A 22023-nucleotide genomic window follows, 5' to 3' on the forward strand; every position below is an offset into this window, starting at 1 on the left:
GAGGCCCAGCGTCCAAACTCCTGGAGCTAGACACTGAGACTCGAGCCCCACACATTCGTCAGCACCCCTCCCAACACATGTCACTCCTTCAGGCCCCTGACATGGGCCAAGTAGAATTTGAAAAGCACTACATCTCTTTGTCAAAATACCACCTCGTCTAAGACGGAGGTGATTATTCCAAGAGTTCTTACTGAAGACGTTAAAAGTCTTTTGTTAATCTTAACTAATTGGAAGACATGTATTGAGACTTACAGCAGAAATCAGACTTACAAGAATATGACAGACATTATTTTCAAGATGGTGAAATTCTAACACAGAGATGTCAAATAATTTTCCCCAAATCACGCAATTAAGTCCAGGACTAACCCTGCCCAGACATATAGAGCCTGTTTAGAGGGGACACTGTTGGCTATGACCCATTAATCACCCTGGGCCCTCTCTGCTGGAAGAATCCCACAGTCCACCACTTGCCCCTTAACTGGGGAGAGATCAACCACCATAAGCCAACCATGCTTGTCATATGTTCCCTGCTCTTGAGTGGGTAACCTTGTTCTGACCAGTGATGTCTGAGCAAAGGTCTGTTGGAGCACATCTGGAAAAGGTCTCCACACTCTCAAGAAGAACCACCAAGAAGAGGTAGCATCTTTTTGCCTCAGAACATCGTGTCCAGTTTCAACCACAGGAATTGCTAAAGCCATTTGTAATTAGGAAGGAAATCTGTTTTATGCTAAGGGCAACAGAATAGCCAGCAAACTCAGGCTCCTCACATCTTGGTGACATGACTAAGTTACTGACTCAACCAAACTGTGGAGGGTACTATCATTGAGTATTGTATATTATGAAAAACTAGATTGTATTTTTGTTTAGATCAAATGAATTTTCGTTTTCTCTTATTTGCAGCTGAAGGCAACCTGATTCAATATTCTATTGCAAAATAGATGCCTAAATATACTGATCTTTTATGCAAACATCTGAAAAATTTAAACAGATGACTTGGAAAAAACAAAAACTGAATACCAATGCCAGAGTCCCTGAAGCTTCATGGGTGACACAGGTATTGAAGTGGAGGTGGCTCATGTCAGTGTTCACAACAGGATGAAGTGGTCATAAGCAGTGGCTAAGAGCACAGGCTCTGGGTTCAATCTCAGTGTTTGCTCAATCTTCCTGTATAATCTCAAGAAGTTATTCCATTATTCATGAGAATAATGCATCATAATATCTTCCTCTTACAAATGTTTTGAAGATCAGAGTAGATAATGCTTATAGAAGTTGTAGCAGTTTCTGACACATGACAAATGCTCAAAAATGTTATTTGCCATTATTTTTAATCTTTACATTTATTTATATCTTACAGTCTACTTTACTAAGTATTATTTAACTTGATTCTCATGACAAGAACTGAGTTAAATATTCCCAAATTCCAGATGAGGAAATGGCTTCTGAGAGGTTACATGTAAACAGTGGAGATTTGAACCTAGTACTTCTACCATTGAACAGAGAACCAGAGGGCCTTAGATAGGAAATACAGTCGTAACTCACATCCACAAAGATGACAATGTAAGGAAGCATGAAAGGGGAGTTGCTTTGGAATGAAGAGAAATGCTGATGCCCTTAATAATAGTGGTAGGAAAGGAGGTAGTACCATGTCAACATGGCTAATGAAACACAGAGTAAAAACTTATAAGTTTGTTCAGAAAAACTGAATTTTAAACTCTAAACTTGCACATGAAGTGATGGCTCAAACACATAAAAAAAAAAAAAATATGCTCTGAGTGATTCAAAACAACCTGCATTTTAAGTCCACTAACACCCATTTAAAGACTGAAAGTAACATGGACCCTACCATGTAAACTCACAAAATGTTTTCATTGAGGAATCAAAACATGCAGTTTCAGTCACTGACAATTCCTGCCACTTCGAAAAGGTATGTTTTCCATTAGATGGCAGTGTAAGGTCAGATTTAAACCTTATTAAAAAAAAAAAAAAAAAAAAGCTACCCCCCAACCCAGGGGAAGACCCACGGCTTGGGAAGGAGCGAAGAGACACAAACAGACACCTTCTGCACACCTCAGCACTCACTTTCCAGTATGAGGACCCTCTGCAGCAATGACTCATGCAGCATGCAAATCAATGAGACTCCTTCTGAGACCGCCACAGCCACTCCACACATCGTGAGGCTGCAGTTGTGTTATTCTGTGCTTGCATCAAAGAAAACACACACTTTCTTGACTTGGCAGATGGAAGACGGAAGGGGGAGGCTAACAGTGAAGGTGGGCACTGCTGGTTCTTTGTATGCAATGCTACACATATTTCCTGTAGCTTTAAATTTTTAGCAACATTGTTTGCACTCTGTTGTATTAAGTATTATAAGTTTGTTTCGACTTTTTTTCTGTCTGACCCAGTTTCTGGACTTCAAGACACTCTCACTGACCATCTATTTTTACACAAACGTAAAGTCAACAAAGGCTCTTTTCTTCTGCATTCATATTAAGAATTAATTTGCTGTCAGTTTTCCTTTTTTAAAATGTAATCTTCTAAATTTGATGGGAAAAGTGAAATTGGTCTTCTCTTTCTCTTTGAAAGCCGAGCTGATTAGAAGAAAATCAGGTTTGCATTGCCCATAAAACCCATGTAGAAATAAAACAAATACTGGTGGTGCAACAACTGACTATTCTTGACAGCCATTCCCAGGTAATAATACAAATAATAATACAAAAACAGCTGGCAATCATATAAAAACAGTACAAGGCTCCCGTCTTCTGCCCACACTCCCATGTACAGACTGCCTCCTAAACATTACCCATGAATACCCTCTTGTTAGGCCACTGAATATTGATTTCAAGAAACAAAACCTAGCGAAGGTTTTCACTTAGCATGAACCTGTTTTTACTTTCCTTTTTGGTTTAAATAGTCTGTCTTCATTACAACTGAAGTCATGCTAAGAACACATATATTTGTGACTATTGCCATCTTAAATCAAAAATATAGACCTTTTACAAGCAAATCCTAGTATCAATTCAAAGTGATTTATTCTGAGCAATTAGTAACATTTTTATAAGTATCATGATGCCCTGTGTGCAAAACATGAGTTAAAAATTTGGGAATATAAAGACAGTCAAAGACAGCCAATAAATGCCAAGTTGTTCAACTCGTAGGCTGAAAGACAGAAGTATGCATGCTGGGTGCACCGGTAAAATATTTACTAAACTCTGACTCACCCTGAAGAGACACAAGGCAACTGTACTGTGCTACTCTCACTGGCTTTGTCATATTCACATGAAGCGACCACCACACTGCAGGGCCCCTCAGGCTCCCGCTTTGCACACTAGACCATCAGTTGTCGAGAATTTCCACAGATACTCACATTGCAATCACCAGAAGCTGACTTATCTCCTGAAGGTCACCTCCCCACTGCAATCTGATCACTCACTAGGACCACAGGGGAGCATTTAATGACCAGCACTCATAATTCTTCAAACCTTTTTAATTACATTTCAACGAACAAATAATGCTAAAACCCTATTATTCCTTCAATACTGACAACTGCAAAAAGCAGGTGCTCTCCAGGCTTTTAATTATCAAAAAAAAAAAAATGACATTAGTAAACAGAACTAAAAGACAGACAGTAAAGGATCCTAACCTGAATATAATGCTATCATCTACAAAGACCAAAGCATCCACCAAAAAATAGTAAGTAAATCAGCAAAACAAACAAACAAACAAAAAAAACCCACATCAATATTTTCCAATCTGCCTTTCCTTGCTTTTATCTTTCTCTAAAATAAGATTTCACTAACTGTGGTCAAATAATTCAACAAGATAAACACGGTTTCTTGAACTATCTCAAAAAAAAAAAAAAAAAAAAAAAAAAAGAAGGAACCTGGAAAGCATTTTTCTGGCCAAAAGCATTCTTTTCTCTTGGTTTCTATACCTATTCATACTTTCATTTTTCATTTTTCTTGCTTCCTGGAATCTCTACATCTAGCCTCTCTTTCTTTACACAGAAAAAACTGCAAAACACTTTCAGTTGGACGGAAGGACGACTAGATGTCCATTCACTGATGCTACAGGATCCGCGCCTTTCCCTGTTCATTGGCTATTCTGAGTCTCTGTTAGAAAGACAGAGCTGGCTTGTGGAGGGCTAACAGCGAAGCCAGAGATTCCTGTCCACAAAAATGCACGTCAGGTGAGGATTCCACTGACTCCTCCGAGATGGACTGGCAGTCTTGCAACTTCTGGCATTTCTCATTGCGTAGTCTCCCCTCTGGACTTTCCTTTAGGCTGGTTTTAACATCTTATTGGTTTCCTCCTTAATTATAAGTTAAAAGCCTTGACATCTATTCATTTTATATTTGTATAAGAATCATTATTTTCCCTTTTTCAAAAATTATACTTCAATATTTTACTTTAACCCATGGCTGAGCAAATATTTCTGAAACTTAAGTAAGTCTGTACAGGAACAGATAAAATCTGATAATTTTATCCCCACAGAAGTACTTCTTAAATAAATGTACACAATGTTATTTTAAAATTCAAAACAATTTAGTACCCTGGAATTTTAAGTCATTAAAAAAACTTTTCCTATGTGGCAGAACAATGAATAGTATATCCAAGAAGAGCAAAGAATCCTGGTAGTAAGGATGAATATTTGCTCAGCACTTGCTATACTCCAAGTGTTTACCTCTTCACTCCATGATTCCTCACGTTGGCCCTAAGGAACAGGCACTGCCTTGTACATCTGAGGAAACTGAGGCAAAAGGAAGCTAAGTAACTTACTCAACGTCACATTGCTAGTAAGTGGCAGAGCCCAAGTTCAAATTGAGAAAGTTTTGTTCCACACAAAACCAAACTACCTCTCAGAGAAAAAAGAAAAGAAATGTTTAAGAAAGCTAAGGCCAGGCGCAGTGGCTCATGCCTGTAATCCCAGCACTTCGGGAGGCCGACAGGAGCAAATCACCTGAGGTCAGGAGTTTGAGACCAGCCTGCGCAACATGGTGAAACCTTGTCTCTACTAAAAATACGTTAGCCAGACGCGGTGGCAAGTGCCTGTAATACCAGCTACTCGAGAGGCTGAGGCTGGAGAATTTCTTGAAACTGAGAGGTGGAGGTTGCAATGAGTCAAGAATGTACCATTGCATTCCAATCTGGGCAGCTGAGTGAAACTCTGTCTCAAAACAAAACAAAACAAAACAAAACAAAAGCTAAGTTCTTTTAGTGCTATTATTCTTCAGTGCCATTAGCAATGTTACCAAAAATTATCCTGAAACTTATTAAGAAACACTGCTGGCCGGGCGCGGTGGCTCAAGCCTGTAATCCTAGCACTTTGGGAGGCCGAGGCGGGTGGATCACGAGGTCGAGATCGAGACCATTCTGGTCAACATGGTGAAACCCCGTCTCTACTAAAGATACAAAAAAAATTAGCTGGGCATGGTGGCACGTGCCTGTAATCCCAGCTACTCAGGAGGCTGAGGCAGGAGAATTGCTTGAACCCAGGAGGCGGAGGTTGCGGTGAGCCGAGATCGCGCCATTGCACTCCAGCCTGGGTAACAAGAGCAAAAAACTCCGTCTCAAAAAAAAAAAAAAAAAAAAAAAAAGAAACACTGCTGTCAGAGGCAGTTCAGGCCAAACCACTTTGTGGGTAGCAGCAACAGGAACGAGAGACAGTCAAAGGCTGCGAAGGTGTGAGGAGGTAGAGAGAACAGGGGTGGGTGGCATATGCCAAAACAAAAGTTGAGGAAATCATGTTTATGATAGTAAACATCTGGATAAATCCCAACTTTGATGATTTTGTCCAAGTCTCAAACAAAATACATTTTGTATATCTCCATATTCCTTTTGTCCACGTTCAAAACTGGCTCTTCGTTATGAAGAACAGCTCAGAGGACCTCCCACTCTATACTTCTAAGGCAGGTTGGAAAGAGGCTGGCTTTCAAGAGCCTTGCAGCAGTCCATAAGGGGCTTAGTATCAACTGTAAGTCTATTCATGCTTAACACTGTGCTCAAATAAAAAAGAATGTTACCATTTTTTTCTCAGTTTTCTCGATCTTTAAACTCTTAATTTTGAAGGCACAGGAATCCTTAAATAGCTCTAGAATGACCCATACTGCCAAAATAATTCAAAGATGTTACCTAGAACACTCCAAGTCCATCCAAAGCTGCTAAGCCCTAGACCTTTCCAACACATGTTACCTTTCCAAGACAAACATGCTGCTTCCCTTCAGCCAGGGGCAAACCCCAGCAGGTGAAAACGAAATGAGCTATCTGAATTACTAATGATCTTCAAAGGTAGGCTTGAAGATTAGAGAGAGAGAGAGAGAGAGAGAGAGAGAGAGAGAGAGAAAGGTAGAGAGAGAATATTGGAGAATTTTCCCCATTCCTAGAAAACTGGAAACTAAAACCATGGTTAAAAGTATTAACAGTGCCAATTTGTCACTTTTGGTTAAGCATTTGCAGAGCAACAAAGTATACAATTCCATAGCAGACTCACTAAGGTCAGAAGATAAATTAGTCACAATTAACATGTTAGGTGAATTGTTTAAATAGAAGGGCACTAATTATGAAAGTTACTAAAACACTTTACTAGGAATTCAGAAAAAACTCCAGACTCAGTTATAAGGCATCTTGAAAGATACTTACCTGGCTGAATTCTGATGATTAAAGTTAAGTAAGTCTGGATTAAGCAAGAATGAGAGGTAGATATTACAGATAAAATAAAGACCAGATTAGACCTAGTTATTCTAAAATACTTCTAGAAAAATCAACCAAATGGGTAGATTATGAATTCTATTTTGACTTCAGGTGCCATCTAGCTATTTAACCATCTCCAGATAACATATTAAAGACTTCTTTTTCACAAAATGTAAAATCAAAAAACTAAAGAGGTAAGTAGTTTTAGCCAAAAGTTTTAACTAATTGCAAACTTTACTTGCGGCAAAGCTAACCAGGCTTCATAAATAACACCCATCTCGAAACAACTAAGTTGTCTTCAATCACGTTTCCTGGGACATTTCTGGAGTTTGAGTCCGTTTCCTGTAAGTATATAAAACTTTTTAGTAACTGAAAAATAAAGAAGACTGAGGCAAGATGCTACTCACTTTTCAATCTCAATGCCAAGGGGGTTAGCAGGACGTAAGGACAAGGGCGGAATTCCTTTGTTCCTGTCAGTACGCATATCATAATAATTCATTTCATCAACCCACACAGCAGACTGATCCAAAATGCCTACAGAAATGAGCACATGTTTAATAAGATAAAGGCTACCCCAGGTACCTTCTAAGTCTGGCCATATTGCCTTACTTCCTAAAGAACTAATACGAAATGCCTGTTGGATGATCTTTAAGAGATTTGAGGATATAACAGTTAAGTTTTTTTTTTTAATGACTAGTGGTTTAATTATAAGCACTAAAAAAATCTACAAAACGGCAAAAATAACACCTCGGCTTATGGTTTCATTGTACTTTACTCAATAGAGAAGACAAATTAAGCTGCTTAGAAAAAGTTTTGCTACAACAAACGTATTTTACAAATAATAAACACTACAATTAAACATTGTTAAATGTAATTGATTAAATCTGTACAAAAAAATTCAGAAGTCAGTATGTAAGATGCAATAAGATGACCATAATATCTGTTTATTCAAGAGAATATTCTGAAATCACGTAAACTCTTGGAAAGTGCCTGGGAAATACCCAAGCACAAAACACTGGAGTTAAATGTTAGTTCAGTGAACATTTCTGGTTTACGATAAATGCTGAAAAACTATTATGCAAGTATAATTTTATATTTAATACTGTTAAGTTTCTTCTTCTGGGTTCCATAAGCTACCTTAAGGACATTTCACTATAAATGAAAACCAAATGTTTTTTAAATGGTTCTTGAAAGCTCGCAAGAAACATCTTTTATTTTCTTTTCCTCTAGAAACACTGGCATGTTTTCATGAATAGTTATGCAAAAATATTATGCTACTTGCTAGTTCCCATGCTTTTCACTATTATCAGTGCTCGACATGTCCTAGATGGTAGAAACAGCAGTTTTTTTCCACATTAGGCTGAAATCCATTTGGCAAACTCAATAAAATATCTAACGATTAAATCAAATACCTTTTAAGAATGCATGGCTTGTATAATGGAAATGGCCAGGTTATTCAGGGAAAACTGACTGGGTATGGACCCTGTGAACAAGACAACATAAGCTCTAAAAACATCTTCCTTTATGGGACTGAGCTCTTTATCATTCGACCTAGCATAGGGCTTACCAGCTAGGCCTCCAAGGCGCTGGGCTGCAACAGAAAAAAAGCAAGTGGCCAGGTAATACAGACAAAGTGTGCCCACCTCCACAGGCAAGGATCAGAAGGTTTCCTGGGAGAAGGCTGTCTGAATACCAGGTAACCTGTGGCTTCAAGGCCCTCTGGGAACCCACTCATTCCCTCAGTGCTTGCAGTTCTGCCAGCATGCAACAGGGGCTTTGTCAGAGCTTCTGCTCGAGTCCAGGTACTCTTGAGTTCAGTCCAAGAAACCTTTACTAAGTCTACTATGTGTTAGGCCCTGGGCTGAATGTTCTAGAATAATAAAATTACTACTTTTGCCTAAGTTGTCTTTATCTGCCACATAAATAAGATATCAGATTTTATCAAAATGTGTATGTTCCTCTAGAAAACCCGTAAAACAAGTTCCTGCTTTAGTTTCACAGTTTAGTTTTGGAGACACAAAAAAAGAGTAAACAAAAATACAAATGTTATATGTATACATATATGCACACATGCATGTACATGTGCATATATAAAGTCCACTTTGAATTTTCCCTTAAATTCCTTGAACTTTTATTTATAAAAAAATAGCTAGGAATTTATAGAGAACAATGCTGCAGAAACACTCTATGCTCTGAGATTTAAAAAAAAAAAAACAATTTGCAAAATTATTTATTTTTCTATATAAAGAGAAGCACTGGCTGGGTTTAATTATGCCTATGATATTCCTACATTATACAAATATTTATCAAGTGCTGACCATGTGCAAGACATTACAGCACCACAAAGATGGATCTGACATTACTCTTCTTTTAAAAAGCGAAACAGACACGCACTGAAATAGCTACAAGAAAAATAATTATAGATTATTAATTTGTTGGGTAAGCGACTATGCCGAGCACGTTACATTTCTGTTCTAACTCACTCAATCCTGTGAGGCAGGCGATATTATTATTCCACTTTTGCTCATGGAGAAACGAGGTATTAAAGTTAGTTAGTCATGGTAAAAGAGTACAGGTTAGAATTCAAAGAGTATGACTTCTCAGACCAAATTCCTAACACTGCTAACATAAGGCAGCAAGTGGTCAGTGCATGAAGAAGGAAAACATAAAGTGCTGTGTGGTTCAAAGATGAGTGGGTATGACTAATGTGGGAGCCTAAAAGCAGCCAAGCCAGGAATGTGTCATCTGGGCCCTGAAGGATGGGCAAAATGAAGGAAAAGGGAATATTATTTAGATATATTATTACTAATTTGGTCAAATCAGGACTTTTCACCTCAATTCTTGTTTGTTCAATAGTTTTAAAGCAATGTAATTATATTCAAGATCAAGGAACCGAAACTGGTATATCAAGTGAACGAACAGATTTTAAGAACTTAGGAGGATAGTTCTCATACGATCGTCATCCTTAGGTTTCACTGACTGTTATTTCAGCACACTGCCTTCCCAAAAGTAATACAAATATTAACCAACATCCCATTCCTGTCAAAATAAACATAAACTAAATCTAAGTTGAGATATGCAAGTGGGTAGATTTATAAAATCTACTAGTTTTACATCTTAAAAGACAAACTCATTTTTACTTTCTTTCTTAGAATAAACCCGTGAAAGACTTTACCTATTTTCTCAGGTTTGAGTAGCTTGAAAGAGACTGTTGAGGTTCCTTTGCCACCTGACTTAGTGGTGACAATAATGTCTCCTTTGTCATTTTTGGCTTGTCCCACTCGACATACTATTTTACTTGCAGACATCCATTCTGCCGTCAGGAGGCAGTTATGGCCACAAATTGTCAAGCCTGAAAATAAATGCAGGTGCATAACAAAATTCAAAGACAAGAACAATGAGAAGACCTTAATCAAGTAGATGACATTTTTAAAATCTAGCAATAATTTTCTTGTTCAGTAATTACATTTTTGTTTAATATATCCAATATTATTTGTAGATATACTGTTGTCTCTATTGATTTTTCCTCTTACCTGTTTTGTTCTCTAATATTTAAGACTTCTTTTAGGCTACATTTAAGTTTCTTCAAACATCAATAGAATTAGAAAATGAATGGCCACAATAACTATGTCTAGCATTCCAGATTACTTAGATTAGAAGAATCTTAAAATGCTCTCAGAGGTACTAAAAGGGAAACTATTGCTATTACTTGAAGTCTCAGTTATTAATGTAGAATTCTAAAATGTATTAATAAATTTATATATCATTTTCTAAAAACATTCAATATTCATCCATCTTCCTGAAAAATCTTCATGTATTTTTCTAGTGTTCACTTACACATGGTATTACAGAATAAACTAAAGTAAATTTTTTATTTGAGCATAGCCTAGAGTAGGGTAATCTAAGGGAGTGTGCTCAGGCATTACTGGATTACTAGCTCACTTTTACATCAGTGTATCAGCTGCCAGCATAGTAGTTCCTCCTGCCCTAGTGTTTTCCTATGAAACTGTCGCTATACTACATTCTGCTCTTTCAGTAAGCCTACACTCCCAAAAGGTCAACTCATAATGTCACCTCCCTCATACCATGTAAAACAAAAATTTAGGTAATAACCAAACAGAGAGGGACTGAAAGATGCAGTGAGAAAGGCAGACACCCCAGGGGGGAATACCAGCATACCACCACACTAGTCAGTCTGTCTTCTAACTTACTTTCATTAGTTTTTCCATTTCCACAAAACAGAGACCAATGTAATGAATATTTAAGGAGATAAGAACCAGAATGTTTGTGGCACAGGCACGGACACTTCATGTTTTCTTTTTTTTAAGACAGGATCTTGCTCAGTTGCCGAGGCTGGAGTGCAGTGGTGTGATCTCAGCTCACTGCAACCTCCACCTCCTATGTTCAAGTAATTCTCCAGCCTCAGCCTTCCAAGGAGTTGGGACTACAGGTGTTCGCCACCATGCCTGGTTAAATTTTTTTTTTTTTTTTTTTTTTTTGGTATTTTTTGAAGAGACGGGTTTTGCCATGTTGGTCAGGCTGGTCTCAAAACTCCTGGCCTCAAGTGATCCGCCTGCCTCAGTCTCCCAAAGTGCTGGGATTACAGGTGTAAGCCACCATGCCTGGCAGACAGTTCACACTTTCTTTTCTCATTATTTAACTTTCTATAATGTTCAGCAGTAAGGTTTAGCAATTGCAATGTTTTCTTTTGGCTCTTTTTCAGAAAGGGCCAAAAGAACAGAAAGACTTTAACCAGTGCCAAACAGACTTTTAAAATGAAGGGACAAAGTCAAATCATCTTTTGTTCCAACTTAAAAAGCTATTTAGTAAGAATGTTATATCATAAAGGAATGAAAACAACTACATTTTTAAAGATATATTGCTTGAAATAATGAATTTTAGGGGTTTCCATAAAATACCGATAATTCACTAATGTCTGCAACTTTGTCTAATAATGGCATTAAAAAGTTTCTTTGGGACTACAGTTCCTATTGGTATGTTTTAATTATAATAACACACTTTTAAATGTATTCATTATTCAAAATTTTTTTTCAAAACAGGCATGTTTTTGATATCTTTTCTAATAATTTTTGTTACAAAAAACTTAAATAACTTGAGACTGAAAGCCTCTCCAAACCCCACCTCACAAGAGAAATACTGCTAATATGTCAATGTTCACTTGCTCAAGTAATTTTGTGCATCTATAAACCAGTCTATATGTTTTTTAAACAAATGTTTTAATTTGTAACCTGCGTAATTATCAACAGCAGATATTTTGGTTATCACTCCAGGTCAAGAGACTACCTAATATTTTTAAGTATTTTGATACCAGATTTTTGTGATTTTAAATATTAACTCACTTCAGAATGAAGAATAACTCAGTAATTAATGTCAGGGAGCAATGTAAAAATACGAATAGTATCTTCATTAAAAGAAGAAAGTCATCCCTAATATAAGTAAGTTCCTTGCTAGAGACCTATCTTATGAATAAAACTAAAAAATAAGAGCAAATTTCAGATACAAAGTATTAAAACAATGTTCACATGAGCAAACCTGAATGACATGCATGAAGGTCCATGTTGGCACAAAACTGCCCTAGAACAATAGTTTATTCATTGGATCATAGCTGCTTTCAAGATTCCTATGATTTAATATCTGTTACGCATTTTTACTCCAAAAAAAATGAATAATCAGCACATAGTTTAAACACAGATTCAAATATATCATTTTAAATGTTACGAAAAGAAAAAAGATCTTAAGATATATTTCTTAAGCACAATTTTGCTAAGTTATGCTAAGAAATCTGCTTCATGAAACATGATAGCACATTTTTTTAAGAAAAAAAAAAAGTAACTCATAGATTCCAAGTAAAGTACTTTTTATAGTGTTTTGCTTGGCTAGTGTAGATATCATCTGAGTTAAAAACACTTAAATTATTTAGCAGGTTAAATTTGCTTTTTTAAAAAATGGTTTCTTGGCAATACATAAGGCAGGCTGAAAGCTGAACTAGCATGGTTTAGAAAAGTAAAACACACTTAATCAAATAAGAATAGCGTTGCCTGAAGCTAAAACAAGATTAAAATTTACTTAGACTACTAACTGTCATGTTTGGGAGCTCACAATGACTGCCAGTGAAGTTCTAGACAGAACCTCCACCTGTATGGGTAGACTGCCATGCATTCTGATTTTTCCACTTAGGTAAAGAAACATGTGGAATGAGCTTTATCAAAAGCCGAGACATAAGATTAGATAAGACTATTTTTGCAGGAATAAATTGAAGTGATGTTTACTAAACGATCAAAAACTATAGTTAGAGAAAACAGTATCACATGAGACATAAGGGTAGCAAAAAGAATTGGCTAGGCAGTGCAAAACTCAGTTACTAAACAGAGTACTGAGCTCCCATTCACTTTTTCTTTTTAAACATTTTCTGAATGGCCAAAAACCAATCTATCAACCAGTAGTCATAATGCAGGAAAAGCAAGTTCCAATTGTGATTTAAAGTACCTTACCAACGATTCCATCATCAGTGCAGAAATAAGTCAAGAAAATGTCTGAGTCCAGAAGAAATTTATAAGGGAAGCCAGAAAATACATTTGGTAGCACATAGTGGGGACTCTGCTCATTCTGAATGCATCGGTATACCCACCTGAGCAGGTCACAGACAAGTAATCATAACTGCCCATAAAATTATATTTAAAACTCACTCTCTACCCTGGCTGTCCCTAATACCCATGTATATTTTAAGAAACAATGTTTAGGCTCCATCTTTAGACACTGAAACTTAGTAGGCCAAATAGTTCACCTTTAAAGTTCTAGAGAGTTTCAGAAAAGCCAGGGCTGAGATGCACTGACAGACCCAAATGCTTCAAGAACAAGCAATCAGTAAGGGCCTCCACATCACAGAAAGGGGAAGGGGAAAATGTGCCACGCAAGCCAGCATCCAAAAATATTTGCACCACACCAACTGGATGTGTGGTGTTCTAACCATTCATTGAGCTTCAACTCTGCTAGAAAAGATAAAAAACATAAACTGACTCTAAAAACTAAACTTTGCTTTGTTCCAGATAGGATCCACAGATCACGATGAGGACACATGCCTGCTAGGTGGCGTGAAGAGAGATCCAACTGCTGCCCCTATCACCAGAAGACGGGGCTGAGACTTGCTTTTAGGAGCAATAAGGAACAGAAAAGGTATCATTCACAGAGTACTTGAGAAGCAACAGACAAGTCAGACAAGGGAAGAAAAACTAATGGGAGCAAAAACATAAGAGCGGCTCTTTTGGCACTCAAGGCATCAAAGCTGAGGAAAACTCAGGGGCAAATCTCAGGCCTGGGAAATGTTCTGAAGGACTTGAAAAACAATATAGCCAAGATTTGACAAAATAATGATTTTCACACAAAAATCAGAAAGTCAGATAATTCTTTCATCTTTTTGGAGCATTCCGTAGAGATCACAACGATGTTTGTTCTATCACCTTCACTATTTGAAAATTACTTATCTTGTCTCCATTGTCCGCATAAAAATACAGTTTTCAGGGAGCGTCACAGAGCCACTGCCCTTACCTATGAGGTCAGTGGGGCCAGTCCCCAGGTTTTCTCCCCGGATTGTGACCTTTGTCCATGGTATCCCTTCATTTGGAGAGATGCCGGTCACAAGTGGGGGTTGTCGTGATCGAGACATTGTGCTTTGTGGAGGAAACTGGTGATCTTGTTACAGAAGTAATCTGTTAAAAGAGAAAGAAAAAAGGATTAGTACCAGCTGAGATGAGCACTGACTAAAAATATAAGAACGCTAGACAGTGAGTAGCAAAATATAAAAAGTATTCTTAAACATAGAGTTTTGCATTTTTTAGGGGTCATTTAGCCAATCAGCCAACATCTACTGAACATTATGTTTAGTAACATTATGTTCAGAAAAACAGCCTCATCCTGTGCTTTGGGAGAGACAGAAGGAGGGTGGGGAGAGACCTTAAGGCTGTTTCCTTAGCTCAGAATGTCAACGCACCATATTTTAGGGTATTATTTTCTGACCCCCCCTTAGTAGGACACTCCGGTTAGTATTGTGAGAAAGACATAAGAATAACAGAGACCTAAGCCCTGGGTTCTAGAAACTTTCAGCACAAGGGCAGAGAGAAACGAATGTCGCTATGTAGCTCCATGACTACCTCTGCTGAATCCTAAATTGATACCAGGAACTGTTCTACTGTTCTATGCTCAGGGCTTAAGGGAGATATTCTGATTAACTATACTCATAACATTGAAAACATATTTACACTCCTGTAAGTGTACTGAATTTCACTTTACTTTTGTATTTATATAGTATAGTAACTTTTTTAATATGCACAAATCAACACAAAGCAATTTGGTAGGAGAGTTTATAAAGATGAAAGGACAAATTCATCAGAAAAATGTAACAATTAAAACTGTATGCACTGAATAAAAGAGCTTCAAAACACATTAAACAAAAACTGACTGAGAGAGAGAAATACATAATAATGGTTTGAGATTTTAATATTGCCTTTTAATATTAATAACAACTAGATTAAAAACAACAGCAACAAAAATATGGAATGTTCACCAAGATAGACCATATGCTGAGCCACAAAATAAGTCACAGGCAATTCCAAAGACCAAAATTCCAAGGACAACAAAGGAATTAAGTTAGCAATAGCAATACAATATCCAGAAAAGTATCCAAGTATTTGGAAATTAATATACTTCTAAATAACCCAACATTCAAAGTAGAAATTAAGAGGGAAAGAAAATATTTTGAAACGATAAGAAATATACATCAAAATTTATGGAATGCTACCAAAGCAGTGCCTTAAAATCTTACACTAGAGAAAAAATGTTTAAAATTAAGAATCTATGTTTCTATCTTTAGAAAAAAAAAAAAAGTAGAAACTAATAAATAAAAAGAATTTGAAAAAAAATTAAAGCCAAAAGTTCTTCACCAATAATAAATAAATTGATGTCTCAAAAATCTCTCTAGAAATGTAACAGAAATTATCAATTTCAGTAATGAAAGAGGAAATAACCATAGATATTAAAGACATTTAAATATTAATAAAGAAAGATGAACAGCTTTATACTAATAAATTTTACAACTTAGATGAAATAAATTCCTTGAAAGACAAGTTACCAAAACTAAACAAGATGAAATAGAAAATCTCAGTATCTTCATAAATATTAAATAAATAGAATTCATCATCAAAACTTTCCTACAAAGAAAACTCAAATGTAGATGGCTTCACAGATGGATTTCCATGAAAAACTTAAGGAAGAAGTATCAAGCCTATATAAATTATTTCAGAAAGCAAAAGAGGAAGACATCATGATCAAGTAGAGTTTATTCCAACAACGCAAGCCCGGTTTTTAAAACATCGATCACTGTGAATTACCATATGAAAAGAAAAAAACTATTACTGTAAATAGATACCAAAGAAGCCTTTGACAAAATTCATGACTAAAAACTATTCATGATTAAAAACCCTCAACAAACTAAGACTAGAGAGCATCTCCTCAATCAAATAAAGAAGTATTTGAGTGGGGAGGATCACCTAACATCCTACTTAATGCATGTTAAGTGATCATCCATTAAATGCAGAATACTGTCCCCCTTTAGACCAGAAACATAGAAAAGATGTCTCTCTTTCCTTTTCTATTCAACACTGTCCTAGAGGTTCTAGCAGTGCAATAGGGTGAATTAAAGAAATAAAAAGCAGAAAGATGGCAAAGGAAGAAGTAAATATCATGTAGTAAGCAATCATGTAGATGCCATGATTGCTTATACAGAAAATCCTAAGAAATCTACTAAGCAACTAATAGCACTAATATATGAATTTAGCAAAGTCCTAGAATTCATGGTCAATATATGAAAATCAGTTATTTAAATGATTAGAAAATTTTTAAAATTCATTTTGAAAATGCCATTATAGGCCAGGCACCGTGGCTCACACCTGTAATCCCAGCATTTTGGGAGGCCAAGGCGGGCAGATCACGAGGTCAAGAGATCGAGACCAACCTGGCCAACATGGTGAAACCCTGTCTCTACTACAACATACAAAAATTAGCTGGGTGTGGTGGTGTGTTCCTGTAGTCCCAGCTACTGGAGAGGCTGAGGCAGAATTGCTTGAACCCAGGAGGCAGAGGTTGCAGTAAGCCAAGATTGCGCCACTGCACTCCAGCCTGGAGCCTCATGACAGAGCAAGACTCTGTCTCAAAAAAAAAAAAAAAAAAGAAAAAGAAAAAGAAAAGAAAATACCATTATAAAATACCTAAAAATACAACTAATAAGAGAAATGTACAAGACTTCTACATTAAAAACTAAAATACATTGCAGAGAGAAAATAAAGACCTAAATAGGTGAAGATCTATATCATGATCATGGATCAGAGGACTCAATGTTGTTAAAATATCAATTCTCCCCAAGTGATCTATAAATTCATGCAAGCTTAGGTAGAGATATTGTCACAGTCATTCTAAAATTTCAATAGATAGTCAAAGGACCTAGAAGAGCCAAAACAATTTTAGGAGGAGGAAAAATGTTTTAACACTTACAATATGTGACTTCAAGACTTATTACAAATCTACAGTAATCAAGACAGTGTTCTTGACATTAGGATAAACTAATGGACGAATGAAGTAGAATAGAATCCAGAAACAAATACACATGATTATATGAGTTTTGACAGAGGCACCAAAGTAATTCACTGGGAAAGCAAAGTATTTTAAATGATGTTGAAATAACTGGATAGCTACATAAAAAAAAAAAGAGAGAGAGAGAGAGAGAGAGAGAGAGAGAGAGATGTTAACTGCAAGCTCACATCACTTACAAAAATTATTTCGAAATGTCTCATTAAAACCTGTATTTGTAAACTATAAAGAGGATAACATAAGAGAGTATCTCCATTACCTGTGTGTAGGTAGACTTGTGTTCAATATGAAAAAAAATAACTGTACAATGAAAACTACTACATTTTCTGACTTCACCCAAATTAAATCTTCTGCTTATCAAGAGAAAATAAATAGGCAACTACTGCCTAGAAGGAAATATTCACAATAGATACAAAAAGATAAAGGACTTAATACAAACAACATATAAAGAACTTTTGCAATGTGATAACAAAAGAAGCAGCCCAATTTTTTTTTAATTAGCAAAAGATCTGAGGAGACTCTTCACAAGAGAAGATATATGAACTCAGTTTTTAGTATATGTGATAAATAGATGTATACATTTGGTAGATTTGTGTGTGTGTGCAAGTGTGTATTTTCTAGCTTTGTACATTGAGAGAGGCTAGAAGCAATATTATGACAGTAGCGATGAGCATATCTGACTCCCAAATACCATTATTCAACAAAGTAACCAGAGTCCTTGGAGAAATGCCTGATTGCAGGGCTGAGGCAGGGCAAAGACAAGTCAAGTCTGAAAGATCCTTCTGTACCAGTAAGGAAGTATGTGTCAAAGGGCCACAGAGGCAGACTGAAGCAGTGCCCACTGTCCAAAACAGACCATCTGAGCACCAAAAATTAGTATTTTCTTGACCTTGACATTTTCAAAGAGTACAGGTTATTTTATGGAATGCCTATCAATTTGGCTTTGTGTGATCATGCTCATTGATTTGACTTGGGTTGTGTAATTTTGACAGGGACTTCACAGATCCTTCTCAGTGATTCATATCAAGAAAGCTCCTCATGTTTGTCTGTTGCAACTTTGGATTAGATAGTATGGTACCAATAATAAACTTCCTGATTTTGGAAACTGTGCTATAATATAAGAGAATGTCCTTGGTCTTAGTAACTACATACTTAAAAGTATTTAGGAGTAAAGGAATGATGCTGCATCCTACTTTCAAATGGTTCACAAAAACATATGCAGACAGATGGACAGCATAGTACAGAAATTGGGGCAAAAAGGAAACAGCCAGTGGGTGTGGTTAAAGGGCTTACTGGAGTTACTATTTACCAAAATAAAGGAAATAAGCAGTTCATAGGAGTTGCTTTTACTATTCTGGAAAGTTTTCTATAACTCTGAAGTTATATCAAAATAAGTTATCAAATATAATACTTTGGTAATATTTTGAAATTAAACATAAACACATCCCACATTAACATTATACTGCTGAACAACATATTAGGCTCATTGTGCCTGAAAATTGAAAGATAAACATTTATTTTCACATTTGACATTAGGAAATGCACAAATAAGCAATAAATAAACTGATATTAAATAGACATACTAGGAGCTTTAATAGTTAAAAGTTTATATAAAATTATATGTTTTAGAATATAATTTTACTGGAATGCTTACCTCTTTAAACATGCTTTTAAATGTAGACAAAAGTGTGGAAAGCTTGTTTTGCAAATGTGCTACAAAACTATTATATACTGATAAACATGAGACTTAGTATGGTAACATATTAATAAAAAATTATAAGACAGCAAAGGCATATTTCAACACAAAGTTTCAGCAATTGCTTTAATATACAGATACCACTGTGCCCCAAAGACACTGTAGGGAAAGCAAATACTAAGGAAAATGTGGATAATTAACCCATCTCATTAATTAATGCCTACAAACCAATTTCTGAGAGGAAAATACTTTCCTCAATTGGCATGGAAAAGTAGACAGCCACTGAGTGGTGATTTAATTATCTTCTTGGCGCTATTAAACTATGTCCTCAGGATTACAGCACAAATTAAATAAGCATGTGGTTATAAGAAAGTGCTTTCAGATTCTGGTCTAGATCACATAAAGAACCAAATTTTTAAGTAGAAATATGCTGCTCTCCTTGTTTCCAGAAAAACAGTAGTATAAAGACTTAATAAAAATAATACTTACCATTGACATTAGTATTACTGAAAAGATGATTAGCAGAAACATCAGACTGTCAAGAGATCCTTGGTGGGTTTGATTATCAGTAGGGAACACACTAGTATTTCACAGAATCAGAGCCGAAAGAGACCTGACCCAACTCGTATCTAGTCTCTTCACCTGAAAAAACTGTCCTAGAGGTATTGAATGTCTTTTTCAAGAGCACACACCAACAAGTTGTCAAACAGAGCAGATCCTTGGCGTTCTGATTTCTAAGAGTCTAATACCTCTTCTTTTTATACCACCGTATGTCCTATGAGGTCATTTGTGAATGTGACCGCTCACGTTGTAAGAACCTTCATTGTTTCTCCAGTGACTGGGGCTCTGGCTGACTCTGGTGTGAAACATAACTGCAATTAGAATACCTGTGGTCTCAAAGAAAGCAAAACTAAAACACTAGGACAGGGCAATTCCAATTTACTCCCACTATTTCAAATCCATTTTGAGGTCATTTACACAGGGCTCTTAATCTTAACTATGTTACCCTTAAAAGTTGTCCAACTAAAAGTAGTGTCTGGTAGTAAAAGGTAATGACTGGGCCACCAGGCAGAGTGATGAATCAAAAAGTCTGATCTATTTTCTTATTTGTGACTGAAGGGTACAGGTAATGCTCTTACGTTTAAAATCTCTTCGGATGTACAAAGCAGAGACAGTTGAAAACCCAGCATGCATTACACTGGTTCGTTTGCAACAATCCTATTTCCTTACAGGAAGAATTACCTATATATGCCCAAACCAGAACAAACCATTATGCCAGGAAGATCTGTCATTTAATTTACAAATGTAAGAACATACCTGCTTCTCACACTGCAGTATCCATAGCACATACAACAGTGTCTGCAATATAATATACACTCAATAATTTGTGAAATGAACTATAGGAAGAGATGTCTCTTCTCAACCTGTCTTCAGTTAAAAACATACTTCATGGTAGTATGTTATGTTTATTGATATGTTTGTACCAATAGGTAATGCTCTTACGTTTAAAATCACAAATAAATGAAATAACTTCTTATCACTCTCAGCATGGAGTTTGAGGCTCTGAGGAAACAGAATTCAGTTTCTGAACATTTTCAGTTTGACAACCCATGCCAGACTCCCTTGAGCTTAAAGGAACCCTCTAGTCTACAGCTGTCATTATCCACAAATTTTCCCCACAAATATTCCAAATGTCATAAAACAACGGCATAAAAAATATGTCATAAGGTCTTTCTTACATAAATACACTAAACAGAGGTTAACAAAAGTTTGACTTTGCCTGTTATAAACGTCATTTGTTTAACTAAAGCAATATACAATCTTTTAACTTCGTAGCCATTTAAGACAATCAAGAAAGCACTAAGGAATAAAATGAAAAGCACATACCACAAACTTTTAAAAATTATTATTGTTATTATTATTTTGAGACAAGGTCTCCCTCTGTCAACCAGTCTGGAGTGCAGTGGCATGATCACAGCTCACTGCAGCTTCAAACTCTTGAGCTCAAGTAATCCTCCCACCTCAGCCTTACATGTAGCTGGGACCACAGGCATGCACCACCATGCCTACCTAACCTAATTTTTGTATTTTTGTTAACAGAGACGGTGTCTTGCTCTGTTGTCCAGGCTGGTCTCAAATTCCTAGGCTCAAGAAATCTGTCCACCTCAGCCTCCCAATGTGTTGGGATTACAAGCATGAGCCACTGCACTGGGCCCTAAATCTTTTCTTTTTAAGAGATAGAGCCTCACTGTGTTTCCCATGCTAGAGTGGCATGGAAATTCAAAGGTACAACCAGGGTTCATCACTACCTCCAACTTCTGACTTCTAGCAATCCTCTTGCCTCAGCCTCCATAGTAGCTAGAACTACAGGCCCGCACCACTGTGCCTGGCCACAGGCTAATTTTATCCTTAGAAAACAGACGGATGAAGAGGTAAAATAGTTACTATTACTCATGTAAGGAAAATTAATATAGATAAGAATTAGAAACTTTTATTAGGTTATACTCTGGCACAAGAACACTAAAAATATACAAAGTACTAAATAATGCAAATGGGCAAACGATAAAGGTTGGGAGAATGGGAGTACTTACTGGGAACTTCACATATATACACAGATATATAAGATAGCCTACAAGTTATTACATGCTGGATTCTAGCCTAAGAAGCACACTATACACTTATGTCCTGTCCATTACCAGAGAGGAAGGAAGGGAGGAAGGGAGGAAGGGAGGAAGGGAGGAAGGGAGGAAGGGAGGAAGGGAGGAAGGGAGGAAGGAAGGAAGGAAGGAAGGAAGGAAGGAAGGAAGGAAGGAAGGAAGGAGGGAGGGAGGGAGGGAGGGAGGGAGGGAGGGAGGGAGGGAAGGAAGGAGGGAGGGAAGGAAGGAAGGAGGGAAGGAGGGAAGGAGGGAAGGAAGGGAGGGAGGGAATGAGAGAGAGGAGAGAGAAGGAAGAAGAGAGGGGAAAGAGGAAGGGAGGAGGGA

General features: G+C 36.7%; 1 protein-coding gene across 3 annotated transcripts in view; it reads right to left on the minus strand.

Annotated features, from left to right (window-relative positions):
• Nucleotides 1-22023, minus strand: part of EXOC2 (exocyst complex component 2) — a 216493-nt gene that overhangs the window by 145149 nt on the left and 49321 nt on the right. For 2 of the 3 annotated variants that reach the window (XM_039462698.2, XM_074398378.1), the window contains exons 2-4: nt 14254-14414; nt 9863-10039; nt 7095-7221 (exon numbers count right to left, since the gene is read on the minus strand). In XM_039462698.2, the coding sequence (XP_039318632.2) occupies nt 7095-7221; nt 9863-10039; nt 14254-14371 (422 nt within the window). In that variant the 5' untranslated portion in view covers nt 14372-14414. Of the gene's footprint in view, nt 1-7094; nt 7222-9862; nt 10040-14253; nt 14415-19531; nt 20889-22023 lie in introns of those variants that run through there. The other variant, XM_074398379.1, reaches the window with a different exon arrangement.

Source organism: Saimiri boliviensis, chromosome 4, assembly GCF_048565385.1.
Source record: "Saimiri boliviensis isolate mSaiBol1 chromosome 4, mSaiBol1.pri, whole genome shotgun sequence".
NCBI classification, from domain to species: domain Eukaryota; kingdom Metazoa; phylum Chordata; class Mammalia; order Primates; family Cebidae; genus Saimiri; species Saimiri boliviensis.